The 21,859-nt window shown below is 42.3% G+C and overlaps 1 protein-coding gene across 1 annotated transcript in view; it reads left to right on the top strand.

Moving 5' to 3' along the window:
* The window catches only part of MIPOL1 (mirror-image polydactyly 1), a 127,467-nt gene extending 115,382 nt beyond the window's left edge, over positions 1 to 12,085 (top strand). Inside the window, exon 9 of the mRNA XM_056851401.1 lies at positions 11,851 to 12,085. Coding sequence (XP_056707379.1) covers positions 11,851 to 12,085 — 235 coding nt within the window. The remainder of the gene's footprint in view (positions 1 to 11,850) is intronic.
* Positions 12,086 to 21,859: the final 9,774 nt, after the last annotated feature.

The raw sequence follows: 21,859 nt of genomic DNA, 5'->3' as shown, positions 1-21,859 counted from the left end.
CCCCATAAGATAGAAAAAATTCAGATTCAGGGGTGCGTGGGTGGGCAGGGTAGGAAGGCCAGCACTGATGGAAAAGAAACCGTAGCTGGCCTCAACCATAGGCCTGGTGGAATAGCTCTGTCTTGCAGATCCTGTGGAAGTCCTTGAGGTCCCATAGGGCCTTAGTCTCATTGGAGAGACTATTCCACCAGATGGGCCAGGGCAGAGAAAACCCTGGCCCTGGTTGAGGCCAGCTGGATGCTCTTTGGGCCGGGGACCACCAGCAGGTTAGCATTTGAAGATCGTAATGTTCTCTGGAGAGCTTACCAGGAGAGGCGGTCCCGCTGATACGAGGAACCCAGACTGTATAAAACCATTTTAATGACCATTACTATAAATGGCTTTTTAAACAATAAGCTAATCGGATATTCAGTGAGGTCTGTGACTCTATGAGTAGGTTTGCCAAACTCCTGGTAGTAGCTGGAGATCTCCTGCTATTACAACTGATCTCCAGCCGATAGAGATAAGTTCACCTGGAGAAAATGGCCACTTTGGCAATTGGACTCTATGGCATTGAAGTCCCTCCCTTCCCCAAACCTCGCCCTTATCAGGCTCTGCCCCCAAAACCTCCCGCTGGTGGCGAAGAGGGACCTGGCAACCCTACCTAGGAGCCTAGCAGATCCAGTATGGGGATCTGTTTAGAATGTTGGGTTAGGCCTGGAGAGACCTGGATTCCATTCTTTGCTCAGCCATGATCTTGGGGTAATTATTCTTTGTTAACCTTCCTCACATGGTTGTAGTAAGGATAAAATGGAGGTGGGAAGAACCTTGGAGGTATAAAAATATACTGAAATAAAGATTCCTATGCTGAACTTTGCCTGCTGCCACCATTAATTACAACTGGTGGGATTTTACTGAATACCAGTGAATCAAGGCATAACTAAACAAGGCTGGCAAAATAGTGCCCTCTGGGATGAGATCAAAGGTAATCCAGCATCCTTTTCCCATGGCCAGTAGGCCAGCTAGATAGGGATGCAGCTTCCAGGTGAGACCTGGGGATCCCCTGGAATTACAGCTCATCTCCAGACTGCAGAGATCAGTTCCCCTGGAGAAAATGGATGCTTTGGAGGGTGGAATCTATGGCATTGTACCCGACTGAGGGTGGAATCTATGGCATTGTTCCCCAGGCTCCATCCCCAAATCTCCCAGAGTTGTCCAACCTGGGTCTGGCAATCCTTCCTTCCCTTCCCCCGCCAGTGGCCAGGGGGAACCTGGCAACACTACATCCAGATGCTTCCAGAAAACAGAGCATAAAAACAACAGCCCCCCCCCATTGTTTATCCATATCCATTTAGCTATCACAGTTAAGTAAAGCCAATGATAGGCCTGTATTCCATACATTTCTCTAATCCACTTGTTTAGTCATCTAAGCCAGAAACCATTGCTGCATCTCTGGACAGCAAATTCATATGTAATGGTGGTCTTTCTTTTGTTAGCCCTCTGTGTATTGCCCATCAATTTCACTGAGTGACTGCCTAAGTTCTACAAATATGAGACGGGGTGGGGGGGAATACCTCTCCAATCACTTCCTTCCTTCCAGTGATCATTTTATACAACTGTGCCACCACCAGGTATCCTTTTCCTAAATCCCAAAGTGCCAACAGCTTTTGCCTTTTTCTTCTGGGGAAGGATGTGTTGATTCATCTATAACGTGTCAGTGCTCTATCAAAGAAAACACATCTAAAAGTTGTCTTTTTGTTCTTTTGTAACAAAACTATTCCCCCTTTAATACACACATTCACTGAGCTGAATATCCTCCGTTTAAAGGCTGAACTGAAATGCATTCTTTTAAGTACTTTGCATCAGGGCTGTATAATGAATGAACAAATTATGCAGAGAGGGGGAAGATAAAGTTTCTTTTAAGAGTTCTTTAAGGTATCAGTTCGATAACAACCAAAACACCTTTTACTACCATTAAATATTTACCAAGACTTGGTGTTTGGGAGAGGGGCAGTTCAGAGCAGTGTGCTTGGCTCCAAGCAATGCTATTGATTAGCTATCAGAAGGACATAGTTAATGAGTAACTTTAGGCATTACTGAGCACTCCACATTCTTGTCCAAATCTTTTTTTTTTTTTTACCTGAAGATGACCTAAACTAAAGTCAGTTGGAACTGACACTCACCCCGCCATGGATTGCTCAAGAATACCTACGGTATGAACAAAAGGTTCAGACAAATCGGTTGATCAATGCTTAAGCAATCCATTCTAGTGGCTGTTGTCATCGCCACTGGACTTTAGAACTGAGCGTGTTTACATTTAATTAGAAAGAACACACAGTTTACATCGCACGGTAGCTATCAATATCGAATTGGAATTGATTTCCGCTCTGTCTCCTAAATCACTATTCCCTTCAAACTAATTTTAAAAAAGCAGCTTGCAAAATGAGTCATATAAATTTTAAAGCAGGGTAAACAGCTTTCCCAAGAGATGATAATAAAAGTAAATGGCATAAAGCACAGCCATTAAGTTGAACTTGTTTGGAGGTGATTTTAATGCCCGAGTCATGTTCCAGTGCTATGAGATTGCTGTTATCAAATAAGTGTCACTTTTAACTGAATGGGCACGCTACAGAATTCTTCACTTTGCAGACACGGCCCACTGAGTCCTTTAAACATCTTATAAGATACAATGAAAGGTGATACCATGTTCTCAGAATGTTTTAGAAACGAAACTCTCCTGCATAGGGTTGCCAACCTCCAGGTAGAGAACAGAGTGTTCCTATCAATGCAGGAGCAGATATAGTAGCTGCCATGGGTGATTACTGAAGAAGACGTGGGTCGAAACAGGGCGATACCCAGACCTCTGTAGCTTTGCAGCACTGACTTGGCTGGTTTGTGAGACCTGTGGTCTGTTCGTGAAGAATTGTGCATCTGTCAGGATACTACTCCACAAATGCACCATATGAAGAATTTCCTTTTTCAACTTACCTGAGGCTTGGAAAACACGATACTTTGCAAAAAGGAAGTTGAGTGGCTGATAATAACACTCCAATGTGGACTCTATTAGCTGGATTGATGTATATATGATGTTATAGGATTGTTTATATGTATTGGTTGGTGTTGTACACTATCTTATGTACGTTATTACACTTTTGGTTATTTAAAAAAAGCTGGGCAATTTTCTGCTGTTATTCATTTCAACACACGTTACAGCAGGCTGACCAATTGTTGTTGCCATAACTTCCAGGTACTAGCTGGAGATCTCCTGCTATTACAACTCCAGTCAATAGCTCTCAGTTCACCTGGAGAAAATTGACACTTTGGCAACTGGACTCTATGGCATTGAAGTCCCTCCCCAGCCCAAACCTCCTGCCGGTGGCGAAGATGGACCTGGCAACCCTACTCCTGCCATTTGTTTTTATTTATTAACCATTTACATTCTGCATGAAATTAGGATTGTCATGCTGTTGAGTCTTTTGATTCTTTTTACACAAATTCTTTATGAACATCATGGTAAACGAAGTGTGTTCTGGTTAATCTAGACAGAGCCAGATCTGTACAAGCAATAGAATTACCATTTTCAGGTGGGGAGGGTGTTAATGAACATGGGGCAGGGAGCAGGATAACAGTGGCGAACCTGTGACTATTCATTGGACCACTTTATACAGCCCGTGTTCGTATACATGTGGACTCATACAATTTTCCCTGTGCACTAGGAATCATGCCTTTTCAGGGTTTCCTACAGTAGAGAGAGATCTATGTACATGTTCTGTGCACATAGGTTCCAGACAGACATACTAATGAATGTGCGTAGATTGGGGTAGATCTTGCAACAACAGTCCTTCTGCTGCAGAACTAATGCGATGGTGGAGAAAATGTTTAGTGAAAATCTAAGCTCTTAAGAGTAGTGGAAGCAGAGAACATACACTTAACTTGTACATGATATAATATTTAAAGCTGCTTACTTTAGCTTAGTAGAGTGCATGTGAGTAAAAAGTGGTGTTTCCCTACTGTGCAGCATTTCATTGTATTATTCTACTAGAAAGATGTGAAAGAGATCTACAGAACAATGTGCTATAGATTTTGTTGGAATAAATAGTGTTATTGGAAATGCTGCATAAATTTTGTTGCATTAATGTTGGTTATGCAAAATGTGACAGATTGCTGATCTTTCCTCCCCAAATAACAGCAACTATAAATTTGGCTTCTGCACAACACTGTCATGCTTAAACCAATCTCCTGGATTTTCATCAGCTCCTCTGTAATTTTTCCTGGCAGATCATGCCCAAAGCAAGGTTGGGAAAGTGTGGAAGGGAAGGTAAAATTTTCTCAATTTCCTCATCCACATCCGGCACCATTTCCGCTTCCACCCACTACACCCACCGAAACATAGGCATACCATTTTTGGCCATTATTTATGCAATATCAGTAGTAATATATTGCTATAGTATGTTAACAGTATATATACCAACTACCCAAAAAATTTTAAAATGGCAGCAAGGAAGGGAAAGCAAGGAAGATACAGCATTATTGCTACAAATGTCCTTGCATTCTCAGAGAACAGGGAACTGTGCCACATGGAAGCAACCTTATTGTGAAAAAATCATACACACACAGAAAAAGAGATGAAGTCGATTTGAGTGGGTTTCATGGTGTAACATACTGTGGTGAACTATTGAGAAAATCTGCCTTCATCACTCTGGTAAATTGTCTCTGCCTCAGAACTGTCATGTCAATTTGGCTAGTGATATAATTGTTTCAAAAGGGTAACTGGAACCCTATCATTGTGAAGCACCAATGTAAGATTTAAAACCACTATTTTAACAAGTGTTCAAGAGCAATGTGAGTTGTTAGAAACTGAACATGGTAAGTGGCCTAATGGACTGCACAATGGAGTTTTGGCTTTAAATTAAATTAAAATGAGTTTTGGCTTTGATTTCTGTTTTTGTCCAATGTCTTAGATTGTATTACAACAAATATCATGGATTTCATAGCAGATTTTGTAAGCACAAAATAATATCTCAGAAAAAGCTACAACTGAAGGCCTTCTTTTCATATACCTTAGTCAGCAGCACAGACCAGAGGCCTATGAACATTTAGATGTTAAAATCAGTCTAACGATTCACTGAAGTTTAGGATTGCCAGCTCTAGGTTGGGAATTACCTGAAGGTTTTGGGGGTGGAGCCTGAGGAGGGCGGGGTTTGGAGAGGGGAGGGACTTTAATGCCATCAAATCGTATGGCCAAGGTGGCCATTTTCTCTAGGGGAACTGTTCTCTATCGGCTGGAGATCAGTTGTAATAGCAGGAGATCGCCAGTCACCACCTGGATGTTGGATGAGCAGTTCAATCCAATTCATGTTTACTCAGAAGTAAATACCTTTGCAAAATACCTTTTGCAATATTTAAGAACAGTTTCCTAGAAGCAAGCCCCACTGAAGAGACCTGAGTAAGATTCTGAGTAGACCTGACTAGGATTGCACTTTAGGCTTCTGTTGGTAAAACTCAGTGTTCCCAGTGTGCCTAAAGAGCAGGATAGTGATGTCTTTGGCTTATAGCTTTTATTCTTACCTTGAAATGCTTGAGTATTTTTCCCTCCATTCTTAGTGAAATGTGAGTCTGTATCTTTTATCTGCTACTCTTGCAGTGATTTTGGAGTGCCTCTGCTTTGTGGATTTTTCTTGTCTCTTTATACATTATTTATACTTTCAAAATGTCTTTATTTAATTGAATAGGTACTTCACAGCGTTTTCAAACAACCTCAGGTGGTAGGTGTAATGACATACCAATATTCTGACCTTTCACTTTTAGATTTCTATTAAATCAGCCATATTTTACTTATGCATGTAGGGTGGGTTTTAATTTCTATATGATATGGCTATGTAGTGGCGTGGCCATGTTTTCTGCAAAAGGGAAAGAAAAGGACTGTGCCAGCCAGCAGTCTTGACTCAGGGTTTGTTTATTATTCAGGGCTCATTTTTCAGCGATTAAAATAGGAAAACATAATTTATACTTCATTTCTTGCATGCACAGTAATCATTCGAGAGGTGTATGTGTGCTTTCTATCATTGTGTATTCTATTCACCTAACATTTGCACCCTCTCAAACAATGGTTGCAAACAAATTGTTGTCTAGGACAACAATTTTACTTTACCTAATGTCAATTTTAAAACAAGTGTTTCAAGGTCAAAAAGCTAATCAAAGAGAACTGGGAGGATACGCTTACACTTTGTTCCGGAAAACATGTGGGAGTAGGATTGCCAGATCCCTCTTCACCACCAGTGGGAGTTTTGGGGGCGGAACTTGATAAGGGTGGGTTTGGGGAGGGGGAGGGACTTCAGTGTCATAGAGTCCAATTGCCAAAGCAGCCATTTTCTCCAGGGGAACTGATGTCTGTCCTTTGGAGATCATCTGTAATAGCAGGAGATCTCCAGCTAGTACCTGAAGATTGGCAGCCCTACATGGGAGGCTGTGGAAACAGCTCTCCATCCTGCCGCTGCATATGCAAATCCCTAAATTGAGGCCCTTGCTACATAACTTTAAGGGATGTTGTGCCCTGGCGAGCATCTTCTCCCCCCACAGGGTACCATCTTTAGGGGATGCTACATTGACATCTACTAGGAGCAGGGCTTTTTAGTGGTCCTCCAGGTGCAGCCTGAAGACCTCTTGGAATTGCAGCTCATCTCCAGACTACAGTCCTCTTATGGATTGAGAGCTGGCTGAAAAATAGGAAGCAGAGAGTAGGAATCAATGGTCAGTTCTCACAATGGCGGGATGTGAGCAGTGGGGTGCCTCGGGGATCTGTGTTGGGACCGGTGCTTTTCAACCTGTTCATCAATGACCTGGAGTTGGGGTTAAACAGTGAAGTAGCCAAGTTTGCAGATGACACCAAATTATTTAGGGTGGTTAAAACAAAATCGGACTGTGAAGAGCTCCAGAAGGATCTCTGCATACTGGAAGAATGGGCATTAAAATGGCAAATGAGATTCAATGTGAGCAAGTGTAAAGTGATGCATATTGGGACAAAAAAATCCCAACTTCACATATACTGATAGGATCTGTGCTGGCAGCGACAGACCAAGAAAGGGATCTTGGGGTGGGAGTGGATAGCTCAATGAAGATATCAACCCAGTGTGCGGCTGCTGTAAAAAAGGCAAATTCCATGCTGGCTATAATTAGACGGGGAATAGAGAATAAAACTGCTGATATCATACTGCCCTTGTACAAATCTATGGTGAGACTACACTTGGAATACTTTGTACAGTTCTGGTCACCACACCTAAAAAAAGGATATTACAGAGCTTGAGAAGGTGCAGAAAAGAGCAACCAAAATGATTAGGGGACTAGAGCAACTGTCCTATGGGGAGCGGTTAAGACGCTTAGGGCTGTTTAGCTTGGAAAGAAGGCGGCTGAGGGGAGACATGATAGAGGTCTATAAAATTATGCATGGTTTGGAGAGAGTGGACAGGGAGACGTTTTTCTCCCTCTCCCATAATACTAGAACACGGGGTCAACTGCTAAAGCTGGAGGGTGAGAGATTCAAAACAGATAAAAGGAAGTATTTCTTCACACAAAGCATAGTTAAATTGTGGAACTCCCTGCCCCAGGATGTGGTGATGGCTGCCAGCTTGGAGGGCTTTAAGAGGGGAGTGGACATATTCATGGAGGAGAGCGGTATTCATGGCTGTTAGTTAGAATGGATATTAGTCATGCTGCATACCTATTCTCTCTAGTATCAGAGGAGCATGCCTATTATTTTGGGTGCGGTGGAGCACAGGCAGGATGGTGCTGCTGCACTCGTCTTGTGGTGGCTTCCTGGAGGCACCTGGTTGGCCACTGTGTGAACAGACTGCTGGACTTGATGGGCCTTGATCTGATCCAGCAGGGCCTTTCTTATGTTCTTATGTTCTTATGTACAGAGAGCAATTCTCCTGCAGAAAATGGCTGCTTTAGAGGGTGGATTCTAAGGCAATTTAGTGTGCTGAGATCCCTCCTCTACCCAAACCCCACCTTCTCCAGGCTCCACCCCAAATCTCCAGGAGTTTCCCAACCCAGAGTTGGCAACCCTATCTCTAGGAGTTGGATCCAGACTAGGATTTCTACCCATAGAATGTGAATTTTCCATTTCCTTCCTTCCATGGTAGTCCAAAATGCCTCCCAAATTAATGTTCCTAGGGTCCCTTCTCCCCACAAAACAGTATTTTGTTTTGAGCTGCCATGGAGGGGAGAGGGGAGAAAATTACACTCCATGAGTGGTAACCGTTGTGGTTGTTGAAATAACTAGCCTGGATCCGAGGCTAGAGGTCCATGTAGCCTCAACACATGCTTCCTTTTAGAGCAAACAAAAAACATTTCAATTCATAGAATCATAGAATCACAGAGTTGGAAGGGACCACCAGGGCCATCAAATTCAACCCCCTGCACAATGCAGGAAATTCACAACTACCTCCCCGCCCCCACACACCCCTAGTGACCAGAAGATGGCCAAGATGCCCTCCCTCTCATCATCTGCCTAACGTCACAGAATCAGCATTGCTGACAGATGACCACCTCCCAAGGAAGCCTGTTCCACTGAGGAACCGCTCTAACTGTTAGAAAATTCTTCCTAATGTCTAGACGGAAACTCTTCTGATTTAATTTCAACCTGTTGGTTCTGGTCCGACCTTCTTGGGCAACAGAAAACAACTTGGCACCATCCTCTATATGACAGCCCTTCAAGTACTTGAACATGGTTATCATATCCCCTCTCAGTCTTCTCCTCTTCAGGCTAAACATACCCAGCTCCTTCAACCTTTCCTCATAGGACTTGGTCTCCAGACCCCTCACCATCTTTGTTGCCCTCCTCTGGACACATTCCAGCTTGTCTACATCTTTCTTAAATTGTGGTGCTCAAAACTGAACACAGTACTCTAGTTGAGGTCTAACCAGAGTGGAGTAAAGTGATACCATCACTTCGCGTGATCTGGACACTATACTTCTGTTGATGCAGCCCAAGACTGCATTTGCCTTTGTAGTTACCGCATCACACTGCTGACTCATGTTCAGTGCTTCGTCTACTAAGACCCCAAGATCCTTTTCACACACACTACTGCTCAAACAAGTCTCCCCCATCCTATAATTATGCATTTGATTTTTCCTACCTAAATGCAGAACTTTACATTTGTCTTTGTTGAAGTGCATTTTATTAGTTCTAGCCCATTTCTCCAGCCTGTCAAGATCATCCTGCATCTTGGCTCTGTCTTCTACCGTATTTGCTACCCCTCCCACTTTAGTATCATGTGCAAATTTAATAAGCATCCCCTCTATTCCTTCATCCAAATCATTTATAAAGATGTTGAACAACACAAGGCCCAGCACAGATCCCTGAGGAACTTCACTAGTCACTTCTCTCCAGGTGGATGAGGAACCATTAACTAGCACTCGTTGGGTACAATCTGTCAACCAGTTGCAGATCCACCTAACAATAATAGGATCTAACCCACATTTTCCCAATTTGTCAACTAGAGTACTATGTGGAACCTTATCAAAAGCCTTACTGAAATCTAGATAAACTATGTCTTCAGCATTCCCCTGATACAGCAAGGTAGTAACTTTCTCAAAAAAGGAGATAAGATTAGTCTGACATGACTTATTCTTGAGAAACCCGTGCTGGTTCTTAGTGATCAGATCCATCCTTTCTAAATGCTCAAGGACTGACTGTTTGATGATTTGTTCGAACACTTTTCCTGGTATAGAAGTCAAGCTGATGGGTGGGTAGTTACCTGGATCCTCCTTTTTCCCCTTCTTGAAGATGGGGACAACATTTGCCGCCTCCAATCTTCTGGCACCTCACCTATTTGCCAAAACTTTTCAAAAATAATGGACAGAGGTTCCAAAATTACATCTGCAAGTTCTTTGAGTACCCTTGGGTGCAATTCATCTGGCCCAGAGGATTTTGTTTCATTTAAAGAAACCAGGTGTTTGTACACTACCCCAATGTCAATTCTAGGCTGCAAATCCCTTTCCTCATCACATGTTCTGTTTATGCCATGTTGAGCACCACTTCCCTCACGAGAAAAGACTGAGAAAAAATAGGAATTGAGGAGTTCTGCCCTCTCTTCATCTCTTGTTACAATTTCACTTTCCGGTCCATGCAATGGGCTTATCTTGTCCTTGTTCTTACTCTTACTCTGTACATAGGAAAAGAACCCTTTTTTGTTGCGTTTAGCATCTCTCGCTAGCCTAAGTTCATACTGAGTTTTAGCTTTCCTAACACTCTCCCTACAAGCACTAGTTATTTGCTTATATTCCTCTTTGGTTATAACGTCTTCCTTCCACTTCCTAAATGAGTCTTTTTTATTTCTCAACTCTTTAAAAAGCTGTTTAAGGAGCCACTCTGGCCTCTTTAGGATCCTCCCATTTTTCCTTCTCATAGGAATGGTTTGGGATTGCGCCTTCAGTATTTTATTTTTTAAAAATGCCCACCCTTCTTGAACTCCCTTCTCCTTAAGTATTTTTGACCATGGGATTCTACCTAGCATAAGTTTAAGTTTGTTAAAATTTGCTCTTTTAAAGTCCAACCTATATGTCTGACTACGTACAGGTTTTCCTTTCCCCAAGATTGTAAATTCCAAGAGTACGTGGTCACTACTACCCAGGGTGCCTACTACTTTAACCTCATCGAACAGTTCTTCCCTGTTGGTGAGAATCAAGTCTAAGATAGCAGATCCCCTTGTTTCCCTGTCCACTTTCTGGAATAGGAAGTTGTCAGCAAGACAAGTCAGGAATTTATTGGATCTTGCATTTTTAACAGCGTTGGACTTCCAACAGATATCCGGGTAATTAAAATCTCCCATGACCACCATGTCCCATCTCTTTGAGAACTTTGTGATCTGGTCTAGGAGCGTCCCATCCAAGTCCTCTGCCTGGTTTGGTGGTATAGCAGACCCCCATGAGATTATCATGATTATTTCTTATTCCCTTTATGTTTACCCATAGAGTCTCGACTGCACTACCATGCTCAGATTCATGTACTTCTTCACAAGTGTACACATCTTTGACATACTGTGCTACTCCTCCCCCCTTCCTTATCAGTCTATCCCTTTTAAACAAGTTGTACCCCTCAATCTTAATATTCCAATCATGAGTGACATCCCACCAAGTTTCAGAAATGCCTATTAGGTCAAAATCCCCTTCCTGTATTAGAGCTTCGAATACCTCATGACTCCATCTGCCAGGCAGTGAAATCCATTTTTTCAAGGCATCATGGAAATACCATTATGCCATATGTTCTACTTCCCTGTTTGTTTGAAACCCAGAAACACAGAGAAAGGAAATCCAAATCACTCATACTTGCTTGGTCATTATTGCTAGGGAAAGTTCTTGGCTGAAATGAGAATGACAGCAACCTCCACCTTGTAAATTTGCTTTGAAGACGAACAAACAAACACTAATCTATTTTGTGGATTAAGACGACTATATTGTAATAATTATTAATAATACCATGGCTACAAGCAAGCCTGCTGAAGCAGGTCTGGCTCTGGTCAGAGCCTAGATGGAGACCACATGGGAAATCTGTGTTACCACCTTGAGTTTCAGGATGGAAGAAAGCTGACATATAAAAGTAATAAAATAAATAACAGTAACTATTGGTTCAATCTAGTATGATTTTTATGTATGTGAACCATTAGTGTCAAATTTCAAATCTTGGGTTGATAGCTTACTTTGCCCATGGATGTTTTTTACATCTTTGAAAACTTCTTAGACCCTCTGGGTCTGTGTATTGTCCTGTCTTCTTTGACTGCAAGTGCAGGCCAGAAATCACTCACTCACTCAAACAAACAAACAAACAAAAATTATTGTGCATCACATGATTGTGTGTCTTTGTTTTCATAGCCTACACCAATCTTTGTCTCAAGAAGTGAATCTTAAGGATCAGTTCGACTCTGCTCTGATGACATATGAAAAAGCTCTAAAAAACAGAGAGGAGATTGTCTCCATGCTTCTTATCCAAAATGAAGAGCTAGCCACCCAGCTTCAGCAAACGGCAGAAGAGAGAGCAAACATGGAATTAAAGTTTCAGCATGCTTCAGAGGCATCACAAGAGACCAGCAAAAAAATTCAAAAGTAAGTCAATTTCTTTCTTAAAATGCCATTTGTCAGCTAATGGATGGTTATTTCTTTTCCTAAAACAGAGAAGAGGTTTTTAAGGAGAGAGAGAGAGAGAGAGAGAGAGAGAGAGAGAGAGAGACTGTGGGTTTTTTAAAAGAGACCCAAACCTTGTTTAAATATTCAACTGATTTAGTAGCGTAGTTATTCCATTTCTAACTTCATCAACAAAAGAGTAATTCTTTGTCTTTTCATACCTAATTTGATTCCCACCAATTTGATTCCTAATTTGATTCTCACACTATCTACACATGGGAGGGGATCACTCTACTGTTTTTATCCATATAAAATATTTTCCTGACAGCTGATTCACACATTAGTTTTATCTGTCTTCTGTCTGTTGGCACTGCAACTATTTAGCATAGTCATAACTAGAAAGGGATTTAAATAGGGAAAGTACCAGTTTATCCCTCTTCTTCTGCATGACTAATATTAACACTTTTTAAAAAAACAGCAGGAGATACCTTTATGGATCTGATTTACCTCAATGACCAGCTTCAGACATTCAGGAGAACAGGGGTAATACCTCTCTACCTTGACCCTGCCATTCTCTGTCATAACACAGTACAGTTGCACGTGTTGTGAAGTGCATAGTTACTGATACAAAGATAGTGTGCACCTCCTACCAGGAGTAAATGAAAACCTCAACCGAGCAGTGAGAGGAAGTGTAAGCATGTAAGTGTATACGTGACCTTTTTTAGCCATGTCGTTGAACATTCAAAACTTTCTGACACAGCTACTGTTCTGGAAACAAAATATCAGCAAACAAAAAATGTCTGTTTTTAAGATTATTTCCCATTAAACCAAATTCTGTATTAAACAAGATAAATAAACTCTTAAATAAATAAACAAGATAAATAAATTCTGTATTGAACAAGATAAATAAACTCTTGTTATACTGGATGGATGAAAATGGTGGATAAAATTGGGATTAAATTAAACTACTTGGTAGGATGGCATTTAGTATGTAAAGTTTTATAAATTACTGTCCAGATTTCCTAGATGTAACTGCTGTTCTGGATTGCAGCATATCAGTGTTTCATGGCTCTTCTTCAAAATTAAAAGTTCTTCGTACACAACATCTGGCGAATAAGCAGCCTGCCCCAGTTGCCTATCTGTGGACTTAGAGCAAAGCTGTCCTCTCTCTGGGTTGCTGGCAAATATAGTCACAGCAGACAACCTCTTCCCAGCCATGGTTGAATCCTAACCTCTTGTGCCTAGGTTCTTGCCTGCTGCATCAGAATTCTCTCCTCCTTCTTATGTAGAAGAGAATGGGTAGCTTCACATCCACTTGCACATTTCTAGAACTGGACCAGATCATAGAATCATAGAGTTGGAAAGGACCACCAGGGTCATCTAGTCCAACTCCCTGCACAATGCAGGAAATTCACAACTACCTAGATGAAGCATGGTGGTTAACGGTGGGAAAAGCTTCATTCCAGTGTGGAAGCCTCATGCCTTCCAACAGTTTCCAGCCCCAACATCTCTCTTGATATTATTCTTCCATTTAATAACCAGCTCTCATTGCCAGAATATCCAGATGAAATCAAAATGTGTTAATGTAGGCTTTTTTTTTCCCGAATGGAAGATTCAAGTGGAATAATATGAGTGCTAATGTCACTTTAAATTTTTATGTGTGCAGTCTCCCTGCAAAAGAACTTAATGCCAACGTCAGCCTGCTTACCAGAATAACCAAGTTTAATCAAAAGCCAGGTTTTTATTGGCTAGCTTGCAGCGTAGATTAAATTAATAACAAGCCTTGAATACAAGTTCATCACAATTCCTGTCTTTCGGTTGTTCGGTGTCATGGAGAGAGATTGCGAAACAGGAAAACGGAATGCCAAAAAGGTCATCATCTTTTGACAGATTTCTCACAGAAAGTCTCCAGTGTGAACTTGCTGAAAAACCCTGGCTTTACAGGAAGCTCCAAAGTTGGCAATCTGTTCGCACTGAAACTCATTCTCCTTTGCACTGCATACGCACTGAAACTCATAGTTTTAAAAGTTGAATATTATGGTATATGTAATCTAAGACGCACTGATTTTTTTCAAATGGAATTAAGATGTCCGGAAACTGGTTTCTGTTCTGTGACAAACTGTGCTGAAGTCTGGCACTTTTCAAAGTAGGGAGGTTTTAGGGGTGGAGCCTGAGGAAGGCGGGGTTTGGAGAGGGGAGGGACTTCAATGCCACAGAGTCCAATTGCCAAAGTGGCCATTTTCTTCAGGTGAACTGATCTCTATTGGCTGGAGATCAGCAGTAATAGCAGGAGATCTCCAGCTAGTACCTGGAGGTTGGTAACCCTATTTCAAAGTCAGACTGGCAGTTAGCTGGCCAGTCCTATGTGTGTGTACTCAGAAGTAATTCCCGCTGTGGTTAGGGTTGCCAACCTCCAGTGGCTGGAGATCTCTCACTAATACAACTGATCTCCAGGCGACAGAGATCAGTTCCCCTGGAGAAAATGGCCGCCTTTGGACTCTATGGCATTGAAGTCCCTCCCCAAACCCCACCCTCTTCAGACTCCACCTCCAAAATCTCCAGGTATTTCCCTACCTGGAGCTGGCAACCCGAGCTGTGGTCAATGGGCCAGGCAAGTGGGCCTAAGATTGCAGCTGCAGTGTCCCTGGCACTTTTACAGCTTGTGCTGTGATTAGAACAAGAATCAACCAAGAGATGGAGGATATCTGCCAAGCATCCCATGGGTGCACCTGGCCAAAGGAGCTTCCCAAAGCATTTGCCCCGCCCTGCTTCAGTCCCTGTTTTGTGGCCACTGAGCATTCCTGCCTTTCCACTAAGGGACTGGGATAACCAATGAAGCTCCTCCCCAAAATACATGTCTGAGGATCACTGTAACAAGAAAGCATCTAAATCTCAAAATGGAAACCATTATTTGTCCCTTTCTATGAAGTAACAGAGAGAGCCAGCGTGCCATCATGGTTAAGGTCGAAAGAGGGCCTGGGACAACCAGGTTCAAATCCCCACTTGCGCCATGGAAGCTTGCTGGGTGACCTTGGGTCAGTCACACACTCCCAGCCTTGATCCAGGCTACTCAACGGTTTATTCAAAACAATAGCGTAAAAAGGAAGCACACAGTTAACAAAAAATTATACAAGGATACTAAATAACTATAGTGGACGTCTTCTCCATGATGAGCTGGATCCTATCTAAAACTTCTCTGCCTCCCACTGCAGTCTGAAATGTCTCCTCAAATGCTGTTCCGGGTGAGAGACCCCCAAGAGCAACATGAGGGGGGAAGTTGAAAAGCTATCATGGGAGGGAGAAATCAGCAGAAATCAACCTCCCTTGAGTGCACAGATCTTTTCAACAGGATCCAACCCTCTGTGTGTGTGTGCATGTGTGCGGACATGTATATGGGAGCAAATATGTGTTATCCCAGAACAGTTGGCATTTCCTGTTGATGTTACAACAAGGGCAAGATGTCATGATTTCCATCATTTTCTAACCTGCCACTCGCTTAGAGCCAAACTTGCTGCTGGAAGTCCTGTAAATTCAGTAATTCCTTCTTGGTACAACAACCAAGGGGGAAATGTAATATATACCCAGTGCCATAGCACTAAGCAACAAAAAGGTGTTCTATAATGCTACAATATCAGTCATTTAGATATTGGTTAATTCCCAGTGATAGTCAGTTAAATATGGGTTAATTTTACAACAGCGGAAACAAAGGCCTTGTTTTGGGTCTTCACACTGCTTCCTGATAGCCCTTCTTTTTCTGTTATTTTACTAACTATTATGAAACTGTTTTTGAATTCCCTCTCATTGTTTTATGGCTGCCATCCTAAGAACACTTTTCTGGGAGTGAGCCCTATTGAATACAGAAAGACTTACTTCTGAGTAGACCTGCTTAGGCTTGCTCCCTATGTCTCACAGTGTTGTTTTTACTCACTTGTCAGCTATAAAGTAAACAGCACAGAAACAGCGGCCATTCACATTTCTCTGCTGCATATTTTCCATCATTTCAAGCCAGTGAGTCATGCCTGCAAAGGAAGGGGGACTACACAGCTGAATGCCTTTGCACTTCTCTCCTGTCATGACATGAGGCTTACATGCTGTTTTGTACTCAACTGCAGCACTATGTAATAAGCCACTTTGGGTCCCAATTGGGGAGAAAAGTGGCATATAAATAAAAAAGAGTAAATAATTAACTAGGAACAGCAGCAGCAGAACTGTCCCTGACCCAGGAAGTGTCTCATTAAAGAAGTCCTTACTATGATGGGTTTTTGAAAGTACTATCGTTCTGGGGGCGCAACCGTCACCCCATTTTGGCCACAGTCAGAATGGAGTAGGGTTGCCAACCTTAGGGTACTAGCTGGAGATCTCCTGCTATTACAACCAATCTCCAGCTGATAGAGATCAGTTCACCTGGAGAAAATGGCCACTTTGGCAATTGGACTCTATGGCATTGAAGTCCCTCCCCTCCCCAAACCCCGCCCTCTTCAGGCTCTGCCCCAAACATCTCCCTCTGGTGGTGAAGAGGGACCTGGCAACCCTAGAATGGAGATGTTCACGTTTCCCCGCTGGGAGGCTTAGCTTGATAGGGAGCAGTGGTTAAATCCAAATGTGCATCTGTCCATGAAGAGAGCACAGCTTAGTATGAAAGTGCCCAGCAAGAAATCTGGGAGAAGGTATGCCAAGAGGAAAATGTCCCAAGACAGAGGATGACGCCAGTGCTCTAACACAACTTGAGCCATTTGGACAGGGGAGGGTGCCAGTGTTGCTTGGGGATGAGGGACTGTAGCTCAGTGGTAGAGCATCTGCTTGGCATGCAGAAGGTCCCAGGTTCAATCCCTGGCATCTCCAGTTAAAGGGACTAGGCAAGGAAGTGATGTGAAAGACCCTGGAGAGCCACTGCCCATCTGAGTAGACAATATTGACTTTGATGGACCAAGGGTCTGATTCAGTATAAGGCAGTTTCATGTGTTCATGTGCTTTCATCACAGTTTGTGTTGCACAGTTCAGAGTGCAGCCTTCCGTATGGATGGAAGGACCAGGGAGAAACAGAACAGACACCCAGAGGGAGCAAAGCTATCAGGGGTCTTTTTTGGTTAGGAGAGAATTTTAAAATCCCAAATTTAGGGTCTGCTTCAGAACAGTGTGGGGAAAGCAAGGAAAATTTACAGGAAGCAGTTTTGTTCATTTGTTTATTTAGATCTTGAGACACTGTTTTTCTCCACAATGGGGACTCAAAGTGGCTTACAACATCAAGAGACCAGTGTGGTGTAGTGGTTAAGAGCAGTGGTTTGGAGCAGTGGAGTCTGATCTGGAGAACCGGGTTAGATCCCCTACTCCTCCACATGAGTGTGGGAGGCTAATCTGGTGAACTGGATTTGTTTCCCCACTCCTACACACGAAGCCAGCCGGGTGACCTTGAACTAGTCACACTCTCTCAGCCCCAACAACCTCACAAGGTGTTTGTTGTGGGGAGGGGGAGGGGAGGTGATTGTGAGCCAGTTTGATTCTCCCTTAAGTGGTAGAAAAAGTCAGCATATAAAAACCAACTCTTCTTCTTCTTCATTTCCTCTCATTCATTTTATCCTCATAACAACAACCCTGTGAGGTAGGTTAGGCTGAGAGTAGGGAACTGGCCCAAGGTCACCTAACAAGCTTCCACGGCAGAGTGGTGTCCCAGGTCCTGGTCTGACTATTTAACACAGTGGTACTCATTTCACAGCTCACAGAGAGCTACTTTTACAAGGACCATCAGTTAAAAGAGCCACATTTACTTCCATCACTGGTTAACCTGCACCTCAGGGCTGCTTGCAGCTTACCCATTGCTCCATCTTTTTCAACTTGGGAACTACCTGCCAACCACAAGCCCCGCAGGGCAAGGTCCTTGCCTTCTTTTCCAAACCATGGGTCAGGTGTAGGGTTGCCAACCTCCAGGTACTATACAAAATAGGCACCTCCGTGCCAGTACCAATGGTTAGAAAATCTGCCACGGAGTCTTCAGTACAAAAGTAGCAAGAAATCTTATTGGTGCTTACACATATGACATCAACAATACAAGAGTGAAAGATACATATAAGAACAGTCAAAGTTATATACAGTATGTACAATCTAAATAGGGTGCAGTCTCGGTGCACCAATTGCCATGTTCTCTCAACTGCACCCTATTTAGATTGTACATACTGTATATAACTTTGACTGTTCTTATATGTATCTTTCACTCTTGTATTGTTGATGTCATATGTGTAAGCACCAATAAGATTTCTTGCTACTTTTGTACTGAAGACTCCGTTGCAGATTTTCTTAACCTCCAGGTACTAGCTGGAGATCTCCTTCTATTACAACTGATATCCAGCCGATAGAGATCAGTTCACCTGGAGAAAATGGCCACTTTGGCAATTAGACTCTATGGCATTGAACTCCCCTCCCCAAACCCCGCCCTCTTCAGGCTCAACCCCAAAAACCTCCCACTGGTGGCGAAGAAGGACCTGGCAACCCTAGTCAGGTGCCACATCGGGGAACAGTACTCAGAAGAGCCACAGGTGTCATTTCAAAAAGCCACATGTGCCTCCCAAGCCATTGACTGAGTGACATGGTCTAGCCACGAAATTATACAGCTGCGCTATGTAACAGAGATAATCAAAAGCATTATTCAGATATCAGAAATCTTTACTGCAATTACTATGGGTGTTACCGATTGATTCAAATGGTCAGGCCAAAACATGTGAGGGGGGGGTCTCCTTGAATACAACAAACTATGGGGCTGATGTATATGTTGTAAATCTGATGCTGAACCTGGCAGAGAGCAACGGCTATTACAATAGGCTTGTAAGAATGTTTTACCTTGTGCATCAGCGTCTAACTTCTCCATACCACACCAGCAATTGCCATGGATATGTGATGCAGGCATGGAGATAATGCATATGTTTGAACCAGCATCAAGGGCAGGTTGTTTTTAAATGTTTCACCCTTCATGTAATGCTGTCATGGGCAAGTATTTCTGGCTAGATCTCAGAAGACTGTGACATTTAAACCAACACACAGCCTCCCGAGAAGCTTCAGGCGATGGGACGGATGGAAATCTGAGGAGCGAGAGCGGCACAAGTGTGCGCGGATTGCCTGCCAGTCCCCAAGAAAGCATTCTGTTCATGGAAGATGTAATTTTAGATGTATAATCCATGTTTTGAAGTAGTTCTATATACAAGATATGGGAGCTGTCCAAACCACATTTTACTTATTGCCTTTTTCATGTGTGCAAATGGTTTAATTTGTGTTCTCTGTGCATTCACACTTATGTGCACATATGTGTATGTGCATTGAGACAATGGCTCAGAGCAATTCTGAAATTATTTTGAAGTGGGTCAGTGCATTTCAGATGACTATACTCTTAGAACTGACGACTTCCTGAGAAGTGGTATGTTATCTTATTCAGTTACTCACCCACTAAGCAGGACTCAGCTACTTTACTCACATAAAAATGAGTCTTTTTATTGAATTGCTTCAGTGTAATTTAATGTATATATGTGTATATGCAAGTATTACAAAGTCTTAAAATTCAGTAACAATGTATATTATAAAGCAATCAGGTTCTACATACTATTCAGTTTTAAAATCCAATACTTATAATATAACAGTCTGATTTAGTTCAAAAATTCTGATTCACAATATCTAGAATAATATATTTAAATCCATACATACCCAATAGCCAATGTTCTGAGACCCTCTGAGAGAGGTCTGAGATTCTAGCCCTTCTGTGCCTTTATTTATACTGTTTAAGTCACCTTCAATGGGCTTGAACCTTGAGCTCAAGCAGGATACAGTTGTACTTGCACATGCTCTGTGGCTTCCCTTTAGACTACCATATAAGGACTTCCCTTTCCACCAGGCTATTTTGCTAAACTTTAAACAGTCAGTTTTGAGTCATGTTATCTCTCTATATTTTTAATTTTACCATCATTCTCATCTCCTGGATAATATGAATAAAATGAACCTATTTATAAGTTTCTACCATCATTTTATCGTATTAAAACCCAATATAATGTTACAGTACATTAGTCAGCAAAATACAAGGTTGTAGGACAAAAGTTTGCGAAGGTGATGTCCTTTTAGTACAGGAATGCAAGTGGAATTCCTGCTTCAAGGATAGAATGCTAACAGTATTCTAGGTCCTTCAAGGATAAAGGACAGGCATTGAGCTCGGTGGCATTTAAGTCTTTCAAGGATAAGGTGCAAGCATTGTTCTGGCTTGTCACATTTGTCTTTGGCCAAGAATGCTCAGGCTTGTATCTTTTAAAATGGGCTTTTATGAGCTGTTAGGGTTTTACATTGAACAATTCTGCACAGGTACAACATTAATACAGTAGTTTATATGCCCTAATATGTCAAAGCCTGTAACAATTTCTTCCCTAAAGGGAAGCTTGCTCATCTCCTCCCACTCACTTTGGCCTAAAATGCGCCCTGAAATTCTGTTCCCAGAAGCAGGAGGGGAGAAGCAAGAAATTTGCTTTCCACAGATGGAAATCGTTCCATCCACAAAAATGCTCCATTGAATCTGCCATATGTAGAATGTTGTATGCATGTACGTTATTGTACTTGTGGACTGAAAGCTACACAGTTCTGAAAGCTACGCAGACATTAAAAGCAATACTACTGCGTAAACATTTAGGGGAATGAGGTTGCACCCAACTGCCTGCCCCCAGTGTCAGCACATTCAGCCAAATTTCTCCAGGGAGCACTATTTCTGTACAAATGTACGTGTTTAGGGTTTTCCATGCAATCAGGGATACTGTAAAAAAAATTATGTCTGAATGAGAAAGGCGGACTAAACATGAAATAATAGGGCTGTCTGCATTTGACTGATCATACATATACTGTGACAGGCCAATATTCCCCTCTGTGTGTGTACAGGGGTACATACTTTTTAATGTCCACATAGCCCTTGTATGAATGTCTGAACACAAGTCCATTCTCATTTTGAATCCTGAGACCAATACCTTGAAAATTCCCAAGTTCAGAATGTATGCATGTTAAATATGTACATGTATAGTTATGAGAATGATTCAACACACATACATATACAGGCTATGCGTGTACAGTAAATACTGAGCAAAGCACGCTAAATGTGAGAAAGCGTTAGTCTCACAACCAGAAGAGTTTTCATTCAACATATGTGCATAAGTGCATGGGATCTGGACCCTGATTTTTCAGGGTACTGGTTCCTAGATACAGATTTGGAATAATCACACAAAATAATACTTGGGTATAATATGAATAAGAGCCCTGTGGCGCAAATCCCTGCGCCAGCGTTCTTCGGGGTGTGCCGGCATCCCAGGGGACATTCCTGGGGCGTGCCAGGGGGCGGAGCTGCCTGTAGGCAGCTTCCTGTCCCCGTTTGGTCCGGAATGCAAGTGTTGAGAACGGCGTTGCTGCGCCTGCTTTTTAGCAGGTGCAGCATCGCCGTTCTCTATGGGTCAAAAAGCCCCAATTTTACACACACAAAAACCTTTAAAAGACTTTTTAAAAACACCTTTTGGTGGCCGTGAAATGGCTTGGGAGGTGCCCGCTGAAAGGTGAGGAATTGGCAATAAATGTAATATGAGTAATAGTGCTATCCTAAGTAGAGTTACACCCATCTAATCCCATTGATTTCAACTGCATTAAACTGGTATAACCCTTCCTAGGATTGCACCGTGAGTTTGATTGAATCTGGACGTTTTTTATGTGAGACGTGAGAAATTAATTTGCTGCATATAAAGGTGCAAAATATTATCAA

This window comes from Euleptes europaea, chromosome 6 (assembly GCF_029931775.1).
Source record: "Euleptes europaea isolate rEulEur1 chromosome 6, rEulEur1.hap1, whole genome shotgun sequence".
NCBI classification, from domain to species: Eukaryota; Metazoa; Chordata; class Lepidosauria; order Squamata; family Sphaerodactylidae; genus Euleptes; species Euleptes europaea.
Note: the sequence above shows the minus strand (reverse complement) of the source record. Positions and strands in the feature narration are given on the sequence as shown.